Genomic DNA, 21,580 nt, shown 5'->3' with positions numbered 1-21,580 from the left:
GAAAGTGATGACCGTGCTTTTGGGCTTTCCAAGCATGCGCGTTTACCGAAGTTCACGCGCTGCTGACGCACTCATGTGTGGCATCATTTAAGTGAAAATGAGTGTCGGTGACAATGCTATGTTCCGGTCCGCGCCAGGCGTCGTCTGATGCCGCCACCTGGATGGCCACTTCGTAGTCCTTGTCGCCGAAGCGCAGTCAGGCAACGCCTTGAATAGCGAAGGCTCGGCTTGTAAGCTACTATGAAGTTCAACCCGTTCCTGAGTCTTATACGTAAGTCTTAATTTAAGTCATCCCGCAAGCATAGGCGCTGGCCCTGGTCCCTGATGTGTACTGAGTTTATTTACCTCCAGTCCATTCTACGGCCTGATCACTACGATAAGGTATCTCTCACTCTTGTCGATGCTTGCGCACTCTACTTATATCAGCAGTCATCTTATCGAGAGTGTTCTCTAGGATATGGGCGTGGCAATGCAATACCCGCACTCGTTTCGTTCAATCGTGGTCCGCGTTCCAGGATGACAATAAGTAGGGAACTGTGAATCTTTATAAGGCGGTGAACCATCCGCCTCTATCTAGCATCATCTCCTTCTCTGATACCGCCTCATTCTTCTGTACAAGAGCATTCTTAAAAATATATTCACGCGGATTCGGTAGCCGTTCCGGCTGCTGGTGCAGCTGCACTTCTGGAAAACAAGGTTTTTCTTCAGTGTTGATTTCTGTCTGATGTCGTAACTCAGCCTAGCTTTGCATTGGCATGGCGAGTCCCGTCTATAGCTGCCCATCGATGAGCGACGGAATTTGTGTTAAGCTCCGCTGGTGGTCTCCACTCGAAAACCTAAAGACTGAGAAAACCAAATGCAAGGCACTCACCGTCGATAGAATGGTATCAAAGGACTGTTCTCGTTGGTATCCATCCTGTAGTAAATTTTCGTTTCTCGATGGGTCGGAAATTTGGTCGATTGCGTCCTCCAACACGGAGCCATCGTGAAGAGCCTCCCATGCACCTGAACGACACTCGCTGTAGTCGAGCACTGGCTTTGGCCTTGCACTGCGATTTCTGAGCGTGCCGCATCGAATCCCGCGCATCGATGGGGGCGAAATGCAAAAATGGCTCCGCGCCGTGCATTGGGTGCAGGTAGTAGAAACCAAGGTAATCAAAGTTATTCCGGATTCCTCCACTTACTGCCTGCCTCGTGTCATATCGTGGTCCTGCCACGTGAAAACGCACTGTAATTTCTAACATCAATGACGTCCACGTTTCGGGCAGAATAGCGCAACCTTCAAACCTTCACGCGTACGTAGGTGAAACAGTCGAGATTAGTTTTCCAATCGCCTGTGGCTTTCCCTCTGTCTCATCTCGTGCAGTGTCAAAGTGGGACGCCTGCAACATCACTGTCGGCCTTCATCATCATGCTAGCGTCGTCAGACATATCGCAGCCGACAGGGCTTTCTTACTACAGCCCAGCATAAATCCCGTCAATATTTTAATTAGGGGCATTAGCCCACAGGTGTTGAACGGCGTGCAGGCTCGCTCCACTAAGTCGCACCCTCGTATGCTTTTGTATACCATGCATAGATCAACTCTAAACTGTGCTATCACTGTTCGTCCTTCAGGTAAAACTGCCACTGTTTTTGTGCCTGTTACAGCGCCACCTGTCTATGTGCACTAGAAATCTCCAACGCTATAGTTCGCGCGTCGAAAATGTTCATAGGGTTAACAGAAAGACGAAGGCTGCCTCGGCTCCACTGCCGAGGCGACAGGAGCCTGCGTGCGCCTCCTCCTCTATTTGCGGCCAAGTAGTTCTTCCCAAAATTCCTGCCACCAAGCCACTCTGGAGCTCCGGTGCAGCTACCGACAGGCCACGATACAAACATTTTCAAAATTTTTGCTTCAAACGTTAATCTCACGTTGTATATTTTTACTGAATTTCCAAAGAGTTTTAGCTCTGTGGATAACGCAAGGCATCGTAATGATAGCTCCTTTACTCCAGTCATCGAGCGGCGAGTGAGTGACTCAGGGCAGGCCCTTTGCGACCAAAGAGAATATTTGTGGCGATATAATGGACGACGGGTCGTTTTGCGATTACGCCACATGACCTCTCCGATTCGCCAGTATGAATGAGCTATTTGCAGTCTTTGCGATTAATGATTGCGAACTGCTGCATTTACGCAGCAATATTTTGCTATAAATGATATTTTACAACATTGCAAAGCGGATCGGAGCAAGGGGGGCCAAGTATAGGCACGTTCATGCGTCACAAACACCATTCGCATGCTGACTCAACGGCCATGGTTTCAGCTCTCCCGTAAGGAATGCTACCGCAGTTTTGTATCGTAGTGTCTACAGCAAACTCTGTGGGAATGCTCGTCGCTGGTGTCTCAGAAGGCATTTAAAGTAAGCTGCTTTGTAAACTACAAGCCTCATTTCTTCATCTAACCTCCTAACTACTCTATCTCTCTCATGCATAGCATATCACATTACCCCAATGTGTTGGTTCGCTGGCCGCTGGTATGCCCTCGATACCAAAAAGGTTACCGCGGCTGGCAGCGATGGAAGTGTAAAGGGAATGAATATGGCATTAATTCCTCTGAGATTGGTGGAGAAGTAAAATTTAAAAAGAAAACTGATCAAGAATTTTCCCTGGATGTTCAAAGCAGATGAGTAGTCTTTGTGCCGGAAACGGCATCCTATGAATACGGTCTGTTGTATTTTGTCAACTCTGGGGTCGCCTCATCAATTTTGTTTCAATATATATTCTGCACATCGTATGCGACATGTGTAAGGAGAAGGGATTTATTTATTTTACAAGTACTGCCAGCCTTGTTACCAGGCCTTAGGCAGGCGTAGGCATTTGAAAAAAAAACTATGAAATTGGATCAAACAAGATAACAGACACTGAACAAGAATCTGCATGACAAACAACATAAAGGACACCTTTCACAATCATAATATGACTGGCAAAAACGAGGGATGAACGCTATGGTTTATTCAAAAAGTGCTGAAAGAAAGGATGAAACCGCTGGATAGTCGACAGCTGTGGCACGTAGTGCATTCCATTCGGAAATCGTGCGCGGGAAAAAAGAATTTTTATATACCTTGGTCCTTAAGGAAAAGTCTTTAACCTTTTTGTTGTGATAAGAGCGCGTGCAGCGGTGACTAGCTGGTAAAGTATATGCTGTTTTATCAATTCCTCATTGATTGGTATACAGTAAGAAGAAAAATTTTATTCTGTCCCGGTAACACCTTATTGCAAGGTTTTCCAGTTCAGCAGCTTCTAGAAGAGATGATCGGGATATGTGCGAGCTGTACGAATTGAAAACAAACCTGGCGGATTTTCTTTGGACTTTCTCAATTTTAGTGATGTTGGTTTGTGTGTGCGGATCCCAAACAATCGCAGCGTATTCTAGAATGGGTCGGATGGAAGTGGTATGTGCTAAGAGTTTTATTTCAGGTGAAGCGTTTCCCATTGATCGCTTTAAAAAGCCTAGTTTCTTCATTGCTTTATTATAAATGTATGTTACATGTTCATTCCACCTAAGATCTGATGTTATTACTACTCCCAAGTATTTGTACGTAGCTACGACTGATAAAGACTGGTTGTTAATGCTATGCGTAGGGGTTAAGGGATTCTTTTTGCGAGTAGTGGTAATTGCAACAGTCTTTTTAGGTCTTTTTAATACTCATCTGCTATTTCGAGCACCATGTTGGTATCGTAGATAGCGCGGTGTTTCAAGCTTCCTGATCATTTTAATTGCGTATTTAGTTGTACAAAATGCAGTCATCTGCAAAAAGCTTTATCTTGACGCGTATGTCACTGATGACGTCGTTAAAGATAAGAAAGAGGAGCAGCCCTAACACTGATCCCTGTGAAATGTCTCAGTCTACAGTTGCGGGTGTCCAAGCTGCACCGTGGACCTGAATACATGTTTCCGTAATGAAAGGCCTGCTGTAATCCAGTTAACTAAGGCGTCGTTTTTAAAATGGGTTTTAGTTTACGTAGTAATTTGGAATGGGAGGCGCGGTGAAATGCTTTTTCAAAATCGAGAAATATTAAGTCTATTTGGCCTTGTCTATCTAAAGCTCTCGCTTAGTCGTGAACTGTTTCTACGAGCTGAGTTACAGTAGAAAAACCTTGCCGGAAACCATGTTGTCTTGCGTCATTTATTGCGTTGTCTTTAAGAAAGGCGGAAATGTGCTGGAAAATTATGTGTTCGAGGGTTTTTGCGCATGGGCATAGTAAAGATATTGGACTGTATGATGTGAGCAGGGACGTATTCGCTGTTTTTTGTATGGGGATGACTTTCGCGTACTTCCAGTAGGTTGGAATTGATGCGCATGACAGTGATTTCTCGAATATTAAGGTTAAATACTGTGAACACCATTCGGCGCACCGGGAAAGAAACGCTTTCCGGATTCCTTCAGCTCCGGGCGATATTTTAGTGTCGAGGTTAAGCATAAGTGCTAACACACCTAGCTCAGTAATTGTGGCATCACCAATCGGCAGAATGTGTTCATAGCTAGGGAACTGTGGTCTGATACCGTCGTCACGCGTAAAAACTGTGCAGAAATATCGGTTGAGGGCATATGCAGTTTCGGCACTGTCGGTTAAAAAGGTATCACCGATACAGAGTTTGTGTGCAGCCTTCCTTTTTGGCGATAAGTGCTGCCAGAACTTTCCTGGGGATGAGACGAGAAAATTTTTAGTAATATTTTTTGATAGTATTCTTTGCTTTTTTTTTTACTTTATCAGCTTATAATGTACGCAAGCGAAGAAGCCGATCGCTTGCGGGAACAGGCGGGCGCTGCTTGAGTTGTTTTCTTGCCTCTTTCAGTTTCCGCTCTATTCGTACTATTTCTTTTGTTACCCAAGGATTGCGCTTCCGCAGCACTTTTCGCTTCACAGATACAAAATCACGGATACACTTCAGAACCAGAAACTTGAAGTATCCCCATATAGAATCAATAGAATGTTCCTTTGGTTCACACATGGCATGGAATTCCGGAAAAGCGCCATCTAGGGCTTCCGATACATCAATATCACTGGCACGGGAGAAATCTGGGACACTCCTTTCTTGTTTTTAAATCTATGGAGCAAAATTCACTCCCAACGTAAGGTATACAATTTTGCGATTCGATATAGTACCTTCGAAAACCGGAATTTGTGGGCTGCGGTGGACTACGGCAGTATCTCTAAGGAAAATGTCCAGAATTGATAGTGTGTTGTTTTGAATACACGGAGGTTCTTTGACAAGCTGTGAAAGGTTGTGAAGCACTACTATATATACGAAACGTTCAGAAGCACTTAAGAGGGGCTTAGGGAAATCGTTATTCCAGTTTGCAGAAGTAACAATAAAGTCACCCGCAAGTAGCATACTGCAGCGCTTATTCTTATAGGCGCACAACAACTCGTTAACATTTTGAAAGAAGGTGATGTCGCAATTTGGAGGTGGATAGAACCCTCCTATGATTAGATTACACTCGCGATGAAAAATTTTCTAGACAACACATTCAATTCCTGTAATATCAGGCATCCTAGAAGCATTCAATGTTTTTTGGAAGAGAATTGCAACGCCACCGCCACGGGAATCCCTCTCATGTCAGTAGATTCCGTAACCGCGAGATGGTATTTCAGAGTCGGTGATATCAATATACAAGCAGGTTTCTGTTACTAGAACATGAGGTTTGTTGGCAGTTACAATACACTCTAATTCGGCGATTTTGTTTGCTATGCTTCGAGCATTTATGTTTAGACACCGAAACATTTTTTTTTCTGTTTTAATACAGAAACGGGATCATTGCAGTCCTTTGAGGATTTCTCGGCGGAAGGTGACAGGTATGGGTTTCATCTGAGTGCTGTGTCGTCGATACGTCGGATTGTCAGCCTTCATCTTGTCGTACTGAAGCCTTACTTTGGCACCTGCTTTCCTATCGTCAGCTGTGCTGTCCCGGAGGTGCTTCCTTATCTGCCGCGTCTCTGCTGAAAAATCTTCCGAAATTGATATATTTTCCCTTTGAGCTTGTGGCAGTTACTCAGCATGGTTGTTTTTTCTCGGTGGTCTATAAATTTTAGAATTATAGGGCGGTGTTTTTTTTTTTTGCCTGCTTACGGCCCATCCTGTGTAGTCTTTCAACAGTATATACTCGAACACCTAAGTGCTTTAAAAATAATTCATTTATAGCGGTCAGTGCGAATCCGGTGTTTCGTTCACATCTTCTTTAAAGCCGAAGACTAAAGGATCTTCAGAATCAATTAGTTTCTTTTCTAAATTCTGCATTGTTCTTTGCATGTTCTCAAATTGTGCTCCGAGTTCCGCATATTTGGCTGCAATGGTTTCCACGTTCTCAAGTTTAGAGTCAATGGCGTTTAATCGCTTCTGCATACGCTTTTATCCATCAAGAATTTCCCTCAGAAACTCTTCAGTAGTGGGCCCAGGATTGGATTCAATATCCCCACTGAGCAGCTGCAACGTGAGCAAAAATTGTTTAAAGAACATGCATACAGTACTAACCCTGAAAGGGCACGCCAGCTGGACTAGACAGCGGTGAGACGTTTTGACGGAGGAGTATGTCTTACTAACGTGTGCTAAGAACATGAGCGGGTTGGTCATGGCTCTGACGGATGACCAGCTGTCGTGCCCACTGAAAGTATCCCGGGGCAGGAGGGTGTTTAAGTAGTCGGGTGAAACGGAAGTTGTGTGCGCTGGTTTCCGGTGAAGGCTTGCCCAAGAATCCAGCTGAGGCACTGGTCCATTTGCGCAGTCTCCACAGAGTATGAAAGGGAGTGCTGGGGTGACGCTGCCGCTCGTATCTTGAAGGTCGCCGGTCACCGCTGTCACAGCGGATAGAAGAATCTGCTTAAACACCATGAACGGGTTGCTCATGGCTCTGACGGATGACCAGCTGGATTACCCACTCAAAAAGGTTTTAAAATGCGCTGCTTTTCGCACTATCATCATCATCATCAGCCTGGTTACGCCTACTGCAGGGCAAAGGCCTCTCCCATACTTCTCCAACAACCCCGGTCATGTACTAATTGTGGCCATGCCCTTCCTGCAAACTTCTTAATCTCATCCGCCCACCTAACTTTCTGCCGCCCCCTGCTACGCTTCCCTTCCCTTGGGATCCAGTCCGTAGCCCTTAACGACCATCAGTTATCCTCCCTCCTCATTAAATGTCCTGCCCATGCCAATTTCTTTTTCTTGATTTCAACTAAGATGTCAATAACTCGCGTTTGTTCCCTCACCCAATCTGCTCTTTTCTTATCCGTTAACGTTACACCTATCATTCTTCTTTCCATAGCTCGTTGCGTCGTCCTCAATTTGAGTAGAACCCTTTTCGTAAGCCTCCAGGTTTCTGCCCCATAGGTGAGTACTGGTAAGACGCAGCTATAATACACTTTCCTCTTCAGGGATAATGGCTACCTTCTGTTCATGATCTGAGAATGCTTGCCAAACGCACCCCAACCCATTCTTATTCTTCTGATTATTTCTGCCTCATGATCCGGATCTGCCGTCACTACCTGCCCTAAGTAGATGTATTCCCTTACTACTTCCAGTGCCTCGCTGCCTATTGTAAATTGCTGTTCTCTTCCGAGACTGTTCACCATTACTTTAGTTTTCTGCAGATTAATTTTAAGACCCACCCTTCTGCTTTGCCTCTCCAGGTCAGTGAGCATGCATTGCAATTGGTCTCCTGAGTTACTAAGCAAGGCAATATCATCAGCGAATCGCAAGTTGCTAAGGTATTCTCCATCAACATTTATCCCCAATTCTTCCCACTACAGGTCTCTGAATACCTCTTGTAAACATGCTGTGAATAGCATTGGAGAGATCGTATCTCCCTGTATGACGCCTTTCTTTATTGGGATTTTGTTGCTTTCTTTGTGCAGGACTACGGTGGCTGTGGAGCCACTATAGATATCTTCCAGTATTTTTACATATGGAACATCTACACCCTGATTCCGTAATGCCTCCATGACTGCTGAGCTTTCGACTGAATCAAACGCTTTCTCGTAATCAATGAAAGCTATATATAAGGGTTGGTTATATTCTGCACATTTCTCTATCACTTGATTGATAGTGTGAATATGGTCCATTGTTGAGTAGCCTTTACGGAAGCCTGCTTGGTCCTTTGGTTGAGAGAAGTCTAAGGTGTTCCTGATTCTATTGGCGATTACATTAGTAAATATTTTGTAGGCAACGGACAGTAACCTGATCGGTCTATAATTTTTCAAATCTTTGGCGTCCCCTTTCTTATGGATTAGGATTATGTTAGCGTTCTTCCAAGATTCCGGTACGCTTGAGGTCATGAGGCATTGCGTATACAGGGTGGCCAGTTTCTCTAGAACAATCTGCCCACCATCCTTCAACAAATCTGCTGTTACCTGATCCTCCCCAGCTGGCTTTCCCCTTTGCATATCTCCTAAGGCTTTCTTTACTTCTTCCGGCGTTACCTTTGGAATTTCGAATTTCTCTAGACTATTTTCTCTTCCATTATCGTCGTGGGTGCCACTGGTACTGTATAAATCTCTATAGAACTCCTCAGCCACTTGAACTATCCCATCCATATTAGTTATGATATTGCCGGCTTTGTCTCTTAACGCATACATCTGATTCTTGCCAATACCTAGTTTCTTCTTCACTGTTTTTAGGTTTCCTCCCTTCCTGAGAGCATGTTCAATTCTATCCATACTATACTTCCTGATGTCATCTGTCTTAAGCTTGTTGATTAACTTCGAAAGTTCTGCCAGTTCTATTCTAGCTGTAGGGTTAGAGGCTTTCATACATTGGCGTTTCTTGATCAGATCTTTCGTCCCCTGTAAAAGTTTACTGGTATCCTGCCTAACGGTGTTGCCACCGACTTCCATTGCACACTCCTTAATGATGCCCACAAGATTGTCGTTCATTGCTTCAACACTAAGGTCCTCTTCCTGAGTTAAAGCTGAGTACCGGTTCTGTAGCTTGATCTGGAATTCCTCTATTTTCCCTCTTACCGCTAACTCATTGATCGGCTTCTATATGAACACAACAACCTCGCACTATCGCCGACACTCAATTACAGTGCGGCAGCGGTAGGCATCAGTAAAACATTTGGTAAGCATAAAATCTTCGATACAAAAAATAGCACAATCGTCACTTTCCGGATCCAAAATTTGAACTGGTAAAGAGCATTCCTAATAATATTACAAAGAGAAAACAAATGCACAATTCAGAAATTTCCAAATCAGCCATATTACGTGATAACTGAAAAAATTACTTTCACATCACTTTGGCTCATCTCTAGAGCAATTAAATAAACCACAAGAAACTGGTTGATTCAAATGTGTCCGTAATTGATTGCGTTTTCAACAGCCCTTCGTACTAATATTGCAGATCCTGATATCTTGGCCAACGATGGTTGGTACACCGGCTACTTCACCCAGTTCACGGGCAAAGGAAGGTACGCCGTCAGGGTTTATGTTCACGGGGACAACAAGACCAGCCATGCGTACCGTACGGAGGGATTCCCTCCTGACATCTCCATTTCTTCGGCGGGGGTAGCGCTTCCTCGTGAGTTGATCAATCGTGCATTACCGTGCAAAGCGCTGTCTCTCTCGCCGTGCCTTTATTTAGCCATAAATGGTAAAATGACCACTGAGACATTTCCATAAATGTACGTGATTTTATTTCAGAAGAGTCTTTGTGCAGTGCGGAGCCTAAGGCAAGCAAATGTGTTGCTGTTCAAGTGTGATAACAAGAATTGTTCAAAATATAAATTCATGTGAGCAGGAGAACGGCACATAATGCCTGCAACTTGCCGTGTTCATCTTTTATTGCGATACGATATATATAGGCGTCTCTCTGGTGTTGAGTCTTCGTGAGCTTCCGAATAAAGTGGAAGTGCGATGAAATCGTTGTCGCGTGCCGTATGGTGTGTGTTCCAGTGAATAGAGTGCGAGGGAAGCCGGCGAATGCGACCCAATCTTGCTGGAGCGAGAGACGAGGGCGGGACGGAAGCGTGCCCTTATCTGTCGCGTGCGAAGCTCGGGAGTGAGGCGAGGGTGAGATGGTTCTTCGCCGGCGGCTGCTGCTTACAACGCAGCTGTGCGGGTGCCGTATCTTCAAAGGGTTCTGCGACGTGGCCAAAATGCGCGCCCGCGCAAGCCTCATGTTCAAAGCCATCTGCGATGTCTGCAGGGTCCGCGGAGTGCCGGCAGCTTCTTCTGCGCTGCAGTTTTGGCATTTTTTTCCCGTTGAAGCAAGAGATACAAGACGCTCAATGCGCTCACTGCTACTGCGCTTTCAATAGGCATCCAAGGTTAGAGTTATCTTATTCACCTTCATCAGCAGCATATATTTATGTCCACATCAGAATGGAGGCCTGTCCGTGCGATCTCCAGTTACCGCTGTCTTGCCCTAGCTCATTCGGATTTCCACCTGCAAATTTACCGCTTTGAATCTGTATATCTAATTGTCCACCCATTATCTACCTGCGCACTACATGATCTTCCCAAGTCTTATTTTTTCTCTTCATATCGATTAGAATATGCGCAATCCCCGTTTGCTCTCTGATCCACACCGATCACTTCCTGTCCCATAGCACTGCGCCAAACATTTTTCTTTCTATTGCTCTTTGTGCGGTATTTAACTTGTTCTCGCGCTTCTTTTTTAACGTATAAGTTTCTGTACCGTGTATTAGCATCGGTAGACTGCAGTGATTATATTCTTTTGTTTTCGATGACATTGGTAAGCTCCAAGTCAGGATTTGACAACGCCTGCCGAATGCACAACAGCCAATTTCTATCCTCCTGTATATGTGCTCCACATGATCAGGGTCTCCTGGGTGTAATTTACATAGTTAACTACTACTGTACTCCTGTACACTCTAGAGGCCGACTGGCGATCCTGAATCCTTCACTTACCAGGCTGTTGAACGTTATCATTCTGTTCTGCATTTATTCTTTAACCGCACTCTTATACTCTCTCTCTCTTAATGTACTCTCATTTTTTCTAATTCGTCCGCATTGTTGCTGAACAGGACAATGCCATCTGCAAACTGAAGGTTTATGAATCCTCGCCGTTGATCTCCTCTCCCGAGCCTTCCCAGTATAATGGTTGAATACTTTTTTAGGCAAGCAGCGATTAGCACTGAAGAAACTGTATCTCATTTCCTGGCCCCTTTCTTGACGTGTAACATTCAAGTTTGCTTGAGCGGAACCAATTTAGCTGTGAAATATTTATAAATATTTGCCAAGGTCTGCACGTATGCCTCCTGTACTCAATTACGCAAAACCTCCGTGACTGGAGTGATTAAATAAAATGGTTTCTCCTAATCAGTGAAAGTCATATCTAGTTATTTTATTTTGCGCAAAATATCAGTGGTTGTTAGGAAGTACATATTAGAAATGTGCTTTAGAATGACAAAGCAAAATCGCAGTATTTCTTCATAGATTGATGTCTCCACGAAAACTTTACTTTCGGCTCATTCTTGTTCCTGTTATAGCTCCTGTCCATCGTACATGTTCGTCTTTTCGGCCTTGTGTTTTTAGCACTGTTTTTCTTCAAGTATGTCAATGAACGATTCGATGTGCAGCGTAGTGGCGCATGCATAGCAGCGTGTGTCCTGTAAATTGATTTACCTAGTGCAAGTGCTTTATGCATATCAATAAGTTGACAATGTTTGGTTTTTTTAGGTTCTTTTATAGTAATGATGTCTTTCAACTGAGCATTTTTCTAATGGGTGGAGAGCGTCGTAACTTTTACACATGAAAGAGCGTAGGTTAGGGCGTGTTGGTATTCCATAACTGAGATTTTTTAGCGCACAAAAAGGGACGAGAGACAGTGGCAAGACGCGGGCACAGCACTAACTTCCAACAATTTGTTTTATTCCACGAAACGGTACACATATGTATAGGCAACAGACACCACCGTACGCATGCGCATAAGTACTGATTTCTAATTAAATGAGACAGCAACGAGACATGTGTAATGGAAAGTTAAGATGATATCGAAGATGAAAAAACGACCATGCGTAGCAAAAAAAAAAATGAAATTTCAAGATAGAAATGTCATCTCCATAAGGCCACCCTCTGTGTCACGTTGAAAAAATCATATTCTTTTTTGAAAGAACGATTGAAGGCGCGCTAACACAAGCGCTCCCCAAACTAGCGATCTTCACCGCTTAAATATTCTCACGTGTTGTTTGCGTTGGGCTTCTTCCTATTACCGTGCACTGTTTATAAACGCTACTGCACCCATGCGTTCTGCAGTGAAAAGCCAGATGCCCCACTCCTCCAGTTCGCACATTATTTAAGTGTTCACGGAACCTATCATTTACGTACCTTCCCGTTTGGCCGATGTATTTTTTGCTGCACGACAGGGGCATTTCATACACGATGTTGTTGTCACACAGAACGTAACATTCCTTGTGATTTGTCCGGCAACTGGGCTTCTCAGAACCACAGTAGCTGGCCTTGCACAAGTTGGACAGCTTGATTGGCGCTGAGATGACGCTTACATTTGCCTTATTGCCAAGCTTCTTCCGTCTGAGCGAGATATCGTAGTTGTACGGTATGATTGCGCGTTTCTGCTTCACTCGCGCATTTTCCGGTGAAGTAGAGTGCTCAACCTGTCACCCTCGTTTTGAGGTCTTAAGAAGACCTTCGGCCACAGCTGTGATGATGTGCTGCGGAAAACTGGCCTGTTTCAGGCGACCCACTTGCGTCAGAAAACTTTACAGACACTTGTGAGGACATGAGTGGTGAAGCGCACCCATTAAGGTTGACTTTGCGATGCCCCTCATAACTAACTTAGAGTGGCCCGATGGAAATGGCAGTGGCGGCCTGTTCGCCCTTGGTTCATATGCCCAGCACACCTGGTGTCCTTCAAAAAACATTCTTATATCAAGGACTCGCAAAGTACCATCCTGTGGCGTTTCATGAGTAACAGTGCGTGACATCGTGACTTGCGTGACATCCCCGCAAGGACTTGGATCGAGAAGCGCAAGATACTCGTCAACGTACCAATACACTTTTTTTTTACATTTGAGTTTTCTAATTTAGCATCTAGTATCCTGTTTACACGAGCAAGATAAACGTCACTTATGATTGGCGCAATACAGGAGCCGATACGAATTCCTTGTTTTCGAAGATAAACACTCGCATCCCACTTGGAGAACGTCGAGCGCAGATACATGGACAATAGTTCAAGAAAACCCTGTGTAGATATGCACATGGTGCTTACAAACGTCAGTTCATCGTAAGCATCAATAGCCTCTTGAACACATAGTAATAACTCATCATGTGGTAGTGAATAATATAGGCATTTTACACCTACAGAGAAAGCTTTCAGATTACTGCTTACATGCGTGTTCAGGTAACCTATTACTTCTTCTGAGTTGTTGGTCAGAAAAGGATCATTCACTGCTAGCAATTTCAACTTGCGTTGAAGAAAGAAACCTAAGTCCTTTTGCAAGTTGCAGCTTCCGACACTATAATACGCTGTGGCCATTCTGGTTTATGGGTGTTGATCGAAAAAAAAAACATTTCAAGGCTCCCTGATTTTTTACTTTCGATTTCGCGGACCAGTTTACCCAGGTTTAATTGCTGACAAAGCTTCTAAGCTTCTGGTTTCACTTTCGCATGTGAGACATCATAGCACGAAAGATGTCTCCTACCTATGTATATATATATATACATATATATATATATATATATATGTACCGCTTCGTGGAATAAAACAAATTGTTGGAAGTTAGCGCTGTGTGCGCGTCTTGCCACTGTCTCTCGTCCCTTTTCGTGCGCTAAAAAACCTGTTTTACAAATGAGTTTTCGGACGACGACCGCCGGCAATTCATAAACCTTGACCCCTTAGTGGAAGGTATATGCTATCATGTATGAAAGACACATACAACTGCTTCAATCTCAATAGAACCCTAAAAACACTGTTATGGCTACGGGAAATTGGTGCCTTATTTAGCAATGCAATAGATAGGAACTGTGAGTCTTGAAATACATTCTGAGTGTTCTCAAATAATGTATGGCCGAAGCTTGTCGTATTGCATAAAAAAACTGCGTAAATTACCACTCTATTTCAAGCAGGTATTACTGAAATAGCCAACGTATACCTGAAACACATCTCAGTCTGATATTACTGCAGTTGTCTGCAGGTTGTGCAGGAACATTCAATGCCACGTGCAGGGTCGGCGTCAAATGAAACCTTAAATGTTATTTCCTTGGAAATCCTCCTCTTCCCCTTATCCTCGCTAGATTGCTGTGCTTAAAATGATCGTGGTAGTAAAACTATCGCTATGTGTTGTGCAGCGAATGGACCAACCCTACATGCGCCAGGCAACTACACATTCGTGGATACCCTCCTAGGAAAAAAGACGCCGACGGTCCCATTCGAAAGAGTTGCCTACTGCGGCTACCTTAACGTCAGAAGGGACATGCGGCAGTCTGATGTTCCTCCAGGTAGAATGAGAGACTTTGATTTTTTCGACGGTTACGTCGAGAGTGACAGAACAGCCGTCATCATACTTACTTGGACTTGGCCTGGCGCACACATGACACACGGAAAGGGTGCGTATTGTCTATGAGCCGCCATCCCCTTGTGAGGAATAAATTACCTCAGAAAACTCAACGACAGCATTATGACTGGGTATACGAGTGAGGAGAGATCTATTTCTTTTTATCGTAATTAGTGTTTAGAACACCGCATTTTTACGTACAATACACTGTGGATGCAAGGTAACATTTTGCTATCGAGAATGCGCAAATATTTCAGTCGCTAGTCAGTCAAGTGTCACATTGCGTTTTTCAGAAGTGTTCCTAATCATCGCTAGTAGCCTAAGCAATAAAGATGTTAAACTCTATTGAACACCTTGAAACAATAAATTCACATAGGGGCTCAGCAAACCGCCTTTCAAAAAATAAAAAAAAAACTTAAGTACACCCGCCCATGGGACCAGTTGGTGCTTTTTTTCTTTATTTTCTTCGTTGCACTGATTAGACTCCCGCTGTAGCCGACAAAACTTTGTCACAGTTAGAAATTCTCGGCTTCCGTTTACGTACCTGGTGCACTAGCAAGTAGAGTGAATTAGGAAAGATTTATTTGTATGCAACCGTATTTTTCTCATATTTAATATTTCATGGGTGGGCAATACATGGAAAGTAGCAATGAGAACTTGCAGCAGCTGGTTTGTGAATTCGTGACATATGGAAGAAAAAGAAATGCCAGAACAATGAAACACGAATGCTCACCACTAAGTGGTAAACAAGAAGAAAGGTGTTAACCGAGGGGCCCGATTTTTATTAGTCATATCATAAGAAGCCAACAATTACTCACACCAAGCAGAATATAGGGGAAATTACTTGTACCTATTAAATGAAAGAAGGAAACGATAAATTGATAGAAATTAAAGTGGATGAAAAAAGAACTTGACCTAGGTGGGAACCGAACCCACAACTTCCGCATTTCGCGTGCGATCCTCTACCAACTGAGCTATCACGGCGCCGTTTCCCCATCCACTTTCTTGGGTATTTGTGTCCTAGTAGAATCCTGGGACGGTTAGCCAGCGCCATAACTCAGAGACTTTGGCAGCGGTCATGGAACGTTCTTTTTTTCCACAGGCGTCACGAGAAAGTGATCTTTTTGGGTCAAGGCAACTGGTCAATAAACCCTTACATGCTACCCGAAGGCATCAGTGTTGCCGGATTCAAGACTCTCGTTACGTTATGTTGCCGCATTAGAGACGTAACATTTGCCATGCAGTTAAAAGAAAAAGAATGATTAAAAAACAAAGGGCATGATAGAACAGCTACAGTGTTCGATAATCAGGCTTCTGAAGACGGCATGCCGTAGGCCCTAAAATCATACCTCGCAAAGTTTGTTCTCTTTCTTATTTTTTCAGCACCTTTGATGACTATAGATGGGACAGCCTAAATATATGTATTAGAAGAAAAAAACCTGATCAACACGTCCAATTCATTTTCGACGTTTCTGCCGGGGACCAAGTTGATCAATGTTATTTTACAGACGTAACGGTCCAGTTATTGTACACTTCTGGTAGCGTCTTTGTGAAACATTGCCGAACTAGACTGCAACAAGAAAGCTGTAAATAGCATTTAAACAAAACAGGGGTAGGGGGCATTGCCAGCACAATGCAGAGGTTCCATCTCTTTCTTTTACAGCGGCGGCAGTGGAGATCCGAGGCAGCACGAATAGAACCAGCCTTCAAAGGGACTTCGACAGCCAGGTGCCTCTGTCCAATGTCGTTGAAGGCAACCTTGACCCCCTCCCCGCCGGTTCGAAGCACAACGTATCGATCGCACTTCCTCGCGAGTGGGAAACGTCGAAACCAGGCGACAGGGACTTCACGCTGGAGGGGTACCTAGCGGCGCGTGTTATCAACGCCGATGGACTCAAGGGGAAGCTGTCCAGGAGCCGTAAATTGTCGTTCCTAGTCGTAAACTTTACCGCCGAATCACTCACGACAGGAGCGTCCATCACCACGCGGGCAATGGGGCAGACTAAGCCTGGGCCAGAAAGAACCACGAGAGTGCCGGAAAAGCCTTACACCAAGACAATCCAAAAAGCGACCTCAACACCCCCGGCCAAAGGGGAACCAGCTCGTGATCCATTGGAAACAACCACACCAGAGGCGGGGCATGGGAGAAAGAATGACCATACATCCGTCATAATTTGGATTCTGCTGGCGCTAATTGCCGGAGTCGTCGTGTCAGCCATCACAATTATACTGCTGCTCAGGACGCAGTCCAGCCGCATTGCCGAAAATCAGGCTACCACCACGAGCACGGCAACAATGACAACTATGTGAAGCCACGTGGTATAAAGCGTTTCGGGCTCCAGCAATGCGTGGCATTATTTGAACTTCTGGCTAGCGGGTGCATGTTTATTTCTTTTAAAATTCACCCAGCAACTCCTTTATTTTCATGAGCCATTTGATTATTTCCTTTCACGAAAGGTTTTAAATCTATAGCAAATCTGAAGCAAATATACAGTGGTATTTCTTGTGCTGCTCTTCTCTACAAACCATCAGAAAAAATAACTATTTTAAATTTTACAGTACCAAGAAGGTGATGTCCATTGCCGCTCCCACCACAATGGCTTCGCTCAAGATGGCCACGTGATCGACTCCAACGCATCACTCCAACCGTACATTTTGCAGAAACATATTTAGCTCCTTGAGAGATGAATTATGATACTTGGCAGGAACAACTTTAAAACTTGTAGGTAATGATATTTTAGGTGTCCTGAGTGTGAAAAAAACAATTCTCCTCTCTCGGACCGTTGTTATGCACATTCGGTCGTGTTCTCAATGGAGACATTGTGGCTCAACCTTACTTTTTTTGCAAGTACGCTATGGCAGTTTGCAGAAAAGTGGGGAATTATTTATTCACGATTGTGTAAGTAGAGCTTTAACGGGTTCGCTGGTTGTAGTACATGAAGAAGCCCTCAGCGGCGATGCAGACAAAAACCCGCAGTGACCCGGGTTTCCGCCACACAGTTCTCGTCCTTGCAGAGCTACGGAGAGGGTGAAAGGACATGTTGATGCTAGTGGTCCTTCGCATCATACCTCACAAACACGCATTAGGCTTATCGTGACATGTCTACCATCAGCGTCAAATTAAATGTGATCAGCGGAGCGCGCGGCCCAAGCATAAGTAGAAGTAGAAGTAGAAGCATAAGAAGAAGCATAAGTAGAAGTACTACTCTGAATGACTAAGGTTGCTGTAAACGAGTAGCCTGAGCAGCGACAAACCATACCTTCAGTAAAACGTCGACTCGTTCGTATTGACGAATCTTTTTTTCTTTTCACTTGTGTGTCACCGCTTCATATCAGATGGCGCTCTGCACCTGTGTGCAGAATGAATCCTTCGGTGTTGGATGAAGAAAGGCAATGAAGAAGGTCGCGTCTTCCTATGGAGACACCGCGACTGAAAGGGTTAGAGGAGGCAGTCTCCGATGTGATGCCAATTCGACGTCTTTACAGTAATGAGAGTCTAGTGGATGTAAGGAAGGCAGTGGGTGGGCGAAAACAGAGCCGGACTCCGGGGCACATGGGTTTTGTATGTGCTGCAACAGCGTTCATTCTTACGTCAGTGAGTGCACGAGTGACCATGTGGCTGCCGATAGAGGGGAAAGCGTAATGACGTGCCTCTATAAAATTCTTCTAACAGAATAATATGTACCGTATTGTGACAAAGAACTGCACATAAGGATTTGCAATGCTTTTCATTTTCCTTCCTTCCAACACTTGATGTCAAAAATTCCGCGTAGGTAACTCAAAATACGTCACTACTTACTAAGTATGCACCTAGGGGCATATCATCATCATCATCACCATAATCATCATCATCATCATCATGGTTACGCCCAATGCCGGGCAAAGGCCTCTCTCGTACTTCTCCAACAACCCCGGTCATGTACTAATTGTGGCCATGTCGTCGGTGCAAACTTCTTCGTCGGTGCAAACGTCGTCTTCAATTTAGGTAGAACCCTTTTCGTAAGCCTCCAGGTTTCTGCCGCGTAGTTGAGTACTGGTAAGACACAGCTATTATACACTTTTCTCTTGAGGGTGTCAGGACTGGGGGCTCAATCCCATCGCTCGTGGTCCTTTGCAAAGATTGGAGTACGGCATGAATTCCAAGGTATGCCCATGCCTTCGTCCAACTTATTTACGCTGAGATCGTTGATGAAGTGAAGAACTATTTCTCATCGAGAACGAGGAAAGTGGGTTTATTTGCAGAAATTAAATCAGTCTAACATGACTGCTTGAGAAAAGAGTATCAGTCCAACATGACTGCCTGAGAGAAGTGACTCAGTCTAACATGACTGCTCAAGAGAAGTGTGTCCAGCATTCCCACAACAACAGTTTTTATACACTCGGTCCGCCGGCCAAACGAGGCGGAGACTGTTCGTTTAGTCATCACCACCTCGCCGCTGCTCCGCAGATCAGTTTACATACACAAAGGCACACACATTCCGATGCCCAAACGATGGCGTTGGAGGGTGCCGTTCCGGGAAGTATCGGTGCCAATCGTGGGTCGCTCGTTGTTTTGCGTCACGCCGAAGCGTGAGAAGCACCAAAATACGTCGTTCCCGCGGCAGCTTGTCCATGCATGTCAAATCAGCTCCGCGTTGGGGAACTCCGGAACCATTGTTCATACACCGAACTCGTTCCGTCACCATGTCGATGGGGCGGGTGGAAGGAGGTGGTTTTCAGCACAAAGCCGCTTCTTCGAACGCCTCCTAGCTGTAGCGACGGAGAGTGCGGAATGCGCGTCTTGCCCCCCTTGTCGTAATTGGGTGGCAATTTTGTCTTGCAGCTCGCCATTCTTAACAAGGGATAATGGCAACCTGCTGTTAATGATCTGAGAATGCCTGCCAAACGCGCCCCAGCCCATTCGTATTTTTTTGATTATTTCCGTCTCATGATCCGGATCGGCCGTCACTACCTGCCCTAAGTAGATGTATTCCCTTACCACTTCCGATGCCTCGCTACCTGTTGTAAATTGCTGTTCTCTTCAGAGAGTGTTAAACATTACTTTAGTTACTTTAGGCGCACATCAATTGCAACAAAAAAGCAAAACAAATGATAGGGTTTTACGTGACAAAACTGCTTTCTGATTATGAGATACGCCGTAGTGGAGGACTCCGCAAATTTCGACCACCTGGGGCTCTTTAACGTGCACCTAATTGTTAGTACACGAGTGTTCTCGCCCGCATAGAAATGGGGCCGCTGTGGCATGGATTCGATCCCGCGACCTCGTGCTCAACAGTCCAAGACCACAGCCACTGAGGAACGACGGCAGGTAGAAAAATCCAAACTAATGATTTCAATAAATGTAATAAGGGAAACGCCTAGTTTAACAGTGTACCGCACATGTGTATATCTGAAGGTTGAAGGAAATTATCATAAAAGTCTAGTTGTCGTGCTTCAACATATTAAAATGGCTGCGTTAACCGAAAGGGTTGACCTCCGTGAATCGAAAGAATTTGTGGTATTCACCATATTGCGCACGCAAGACTGCGAAACGCGTCTCGCGGGGCAGCCCGCCTGCGATGTACCAGAGGAGTTAAAAATGGAGCTGGGCTATAGACTATAGTGCCTAGAATGGACTGGCTAGTGTGCCGTGCACATGCTCTTTTCAATGGAGGAGCGTCGCGCCGCCTGCTATGAATGCCTACGGTGGCCGTCAGAGGTCGCTGCCATACGGGTGGGTGCAGACTGCGCGTGTCGTCTGCTTCGCACATCAGTTTTGCAGCGGTTGCGTCGGTTTATATGTTTGAATTTTCTCTCTCATTTGAGCATTGGGTGTTTGTTCTTGGTGTTGTCAAAGAGTGAGTGCGTCCTGCTGTGTTCATGTGCTTGTCATTACGAGGACTATGCGGCGGCGGTGAAAAAAATGCCGAAGCTAAAGTTCAAGTTCAAGGAGAGGAATTGCTTTGTGCCGTTGTGTAGAAGCGGTTACCGCTCGAACAAAGGGCGTGTATCCTTGTTCACTCCACCATCTGATACGAAGCGGTAGCACAATGGGCGAGAATGACCAGGAGAACGGACCGAAGGCTGGCACCAACTGCTGTGGTTTGTGAAAAACATTAAGAAAATGGTTTAGTCCAGCGGGTGTTCTCTATCACCGTGAGCGACGTTGGCCACGAGAGTCCCCGCGATAAAACACGCCTGAAACCCTACGCCATACCAAAGATATTTCCTCAGTATCCTAAGCATGTACCTTGTGAGTGCGAGGAAAAATAAAAAGAACAATAAAGAAGCAGCCGTAGAAGTAGCCGATTACTATACTGTAGGTTATGTTGCACGAAAGATTACTGCCAAACATTCTCGACCAAAGTGTGCAGGCTTAATTCCTTTGCGTAAGTAAAGCGGAAGATAGGGCCGACGTTGCTTCATATTGCACTACCCGGTATGACAAAGGATCGAGGGCCATTGAAGGCCACTTTGAAGGCCATTGAAGATGTTTTTACTGTGTTCTTTAGCAAAAACAAGTGACATGTAGCGAGTCTAGCTGATTTTTCAGGTCAGCTCCAGATATTGGCCTCTCCACGACTAGGGTTTACAGAGCATGAAAAACCAGCTTTGACAGCAGCTGTAAAGTTCTATGTTTTCCTGAGGTTTCGGTTTTTGTAAAAGGCATCAACAAAGAGAGGGAAATGCAAATGCAACGGCAGAAGCTCCTTGAACTGCATCACTGCCGCTACATCTATCTTCATCAAGTATGCGTAAATTATCTCATGTCTAGTGCTGTCTTGGGACTGCGTTTGACTGTTGTTACGCTTGAATAAAATTTTTGGTACGCTGAAATAAAAATACGTTGAATATTTTTGTTCACGTATATGAGAAACAAAGAGATATCTGCACGTATTTACCTAGTATAAAAATATGTATAGTACACAGACAACCACAGTTCATTTTACAGGCTAATTTATTTACTCACTATGATACCCTCGGGGCCCAATGGGCATTATGAGAGGATGGGTACATGGTTTACAAACAATCAAAAACATTCATGCCTATGAGGACAACCGTAAGATAAATAGGTAGAAACAGCAGCAAATAAA

The 21,580-nt window shown here is 44.7% G+C and overlaps 1 protein-coding gene across 1 annotated transcript in view; it reads left to right on the top strand.

Moving 5' to 3' along the window:
* LOC135907489 (calcium-activated chloride channel regulator 1-like) overlaps positions 1-17,067 on the top strand; it is a 187,096-nt gene extending 170,029 nt beyond the window's left edge. Inside the window, exons 13-15 of the mRNA XM_070541073.1 lie at positions 9,374-9,550; positions 14,302-14,559; positions 16,171-17,067. Of these exons, the coding sequence (XP_070397174.1) occupies positions 9,374-9,550; positions 14,302-14,559; positions 16,171-16,817 (1,082 nt within the window). The 3' untranslated portion in view covers positions 16,818-17,067. The remainder of the gene's footprint in view (positions 1-9,373; positions 9,551-14,301; positions 14,560-16,170) is intronic.
* Positions 17,068-21,580: the final 4,513 nt, after the last annotated feature.

Source organism: Dermacentor albipictus, chromosome 6, assembly GCF_038994185.2.
Source record: "Dermacentor albipictus isolate Rhodes 1998 colony chromosome 6, USDA_Dalb.pri_finalv2, whole genome shotgun sequence".
NCBI classification, from domain to species: domain Eukaryota; kingdom Metazoa; phylum Arthropoda; class Arachnida; order Ixodida; family Ixodidae; genus Dermacentor; species Dermacentor albipictus.
The sequence above is the reverse complement of the archived record's forward strand: the minus strand, read 5'-3'. Positions and strand labels throughout refer to the sequence as shown.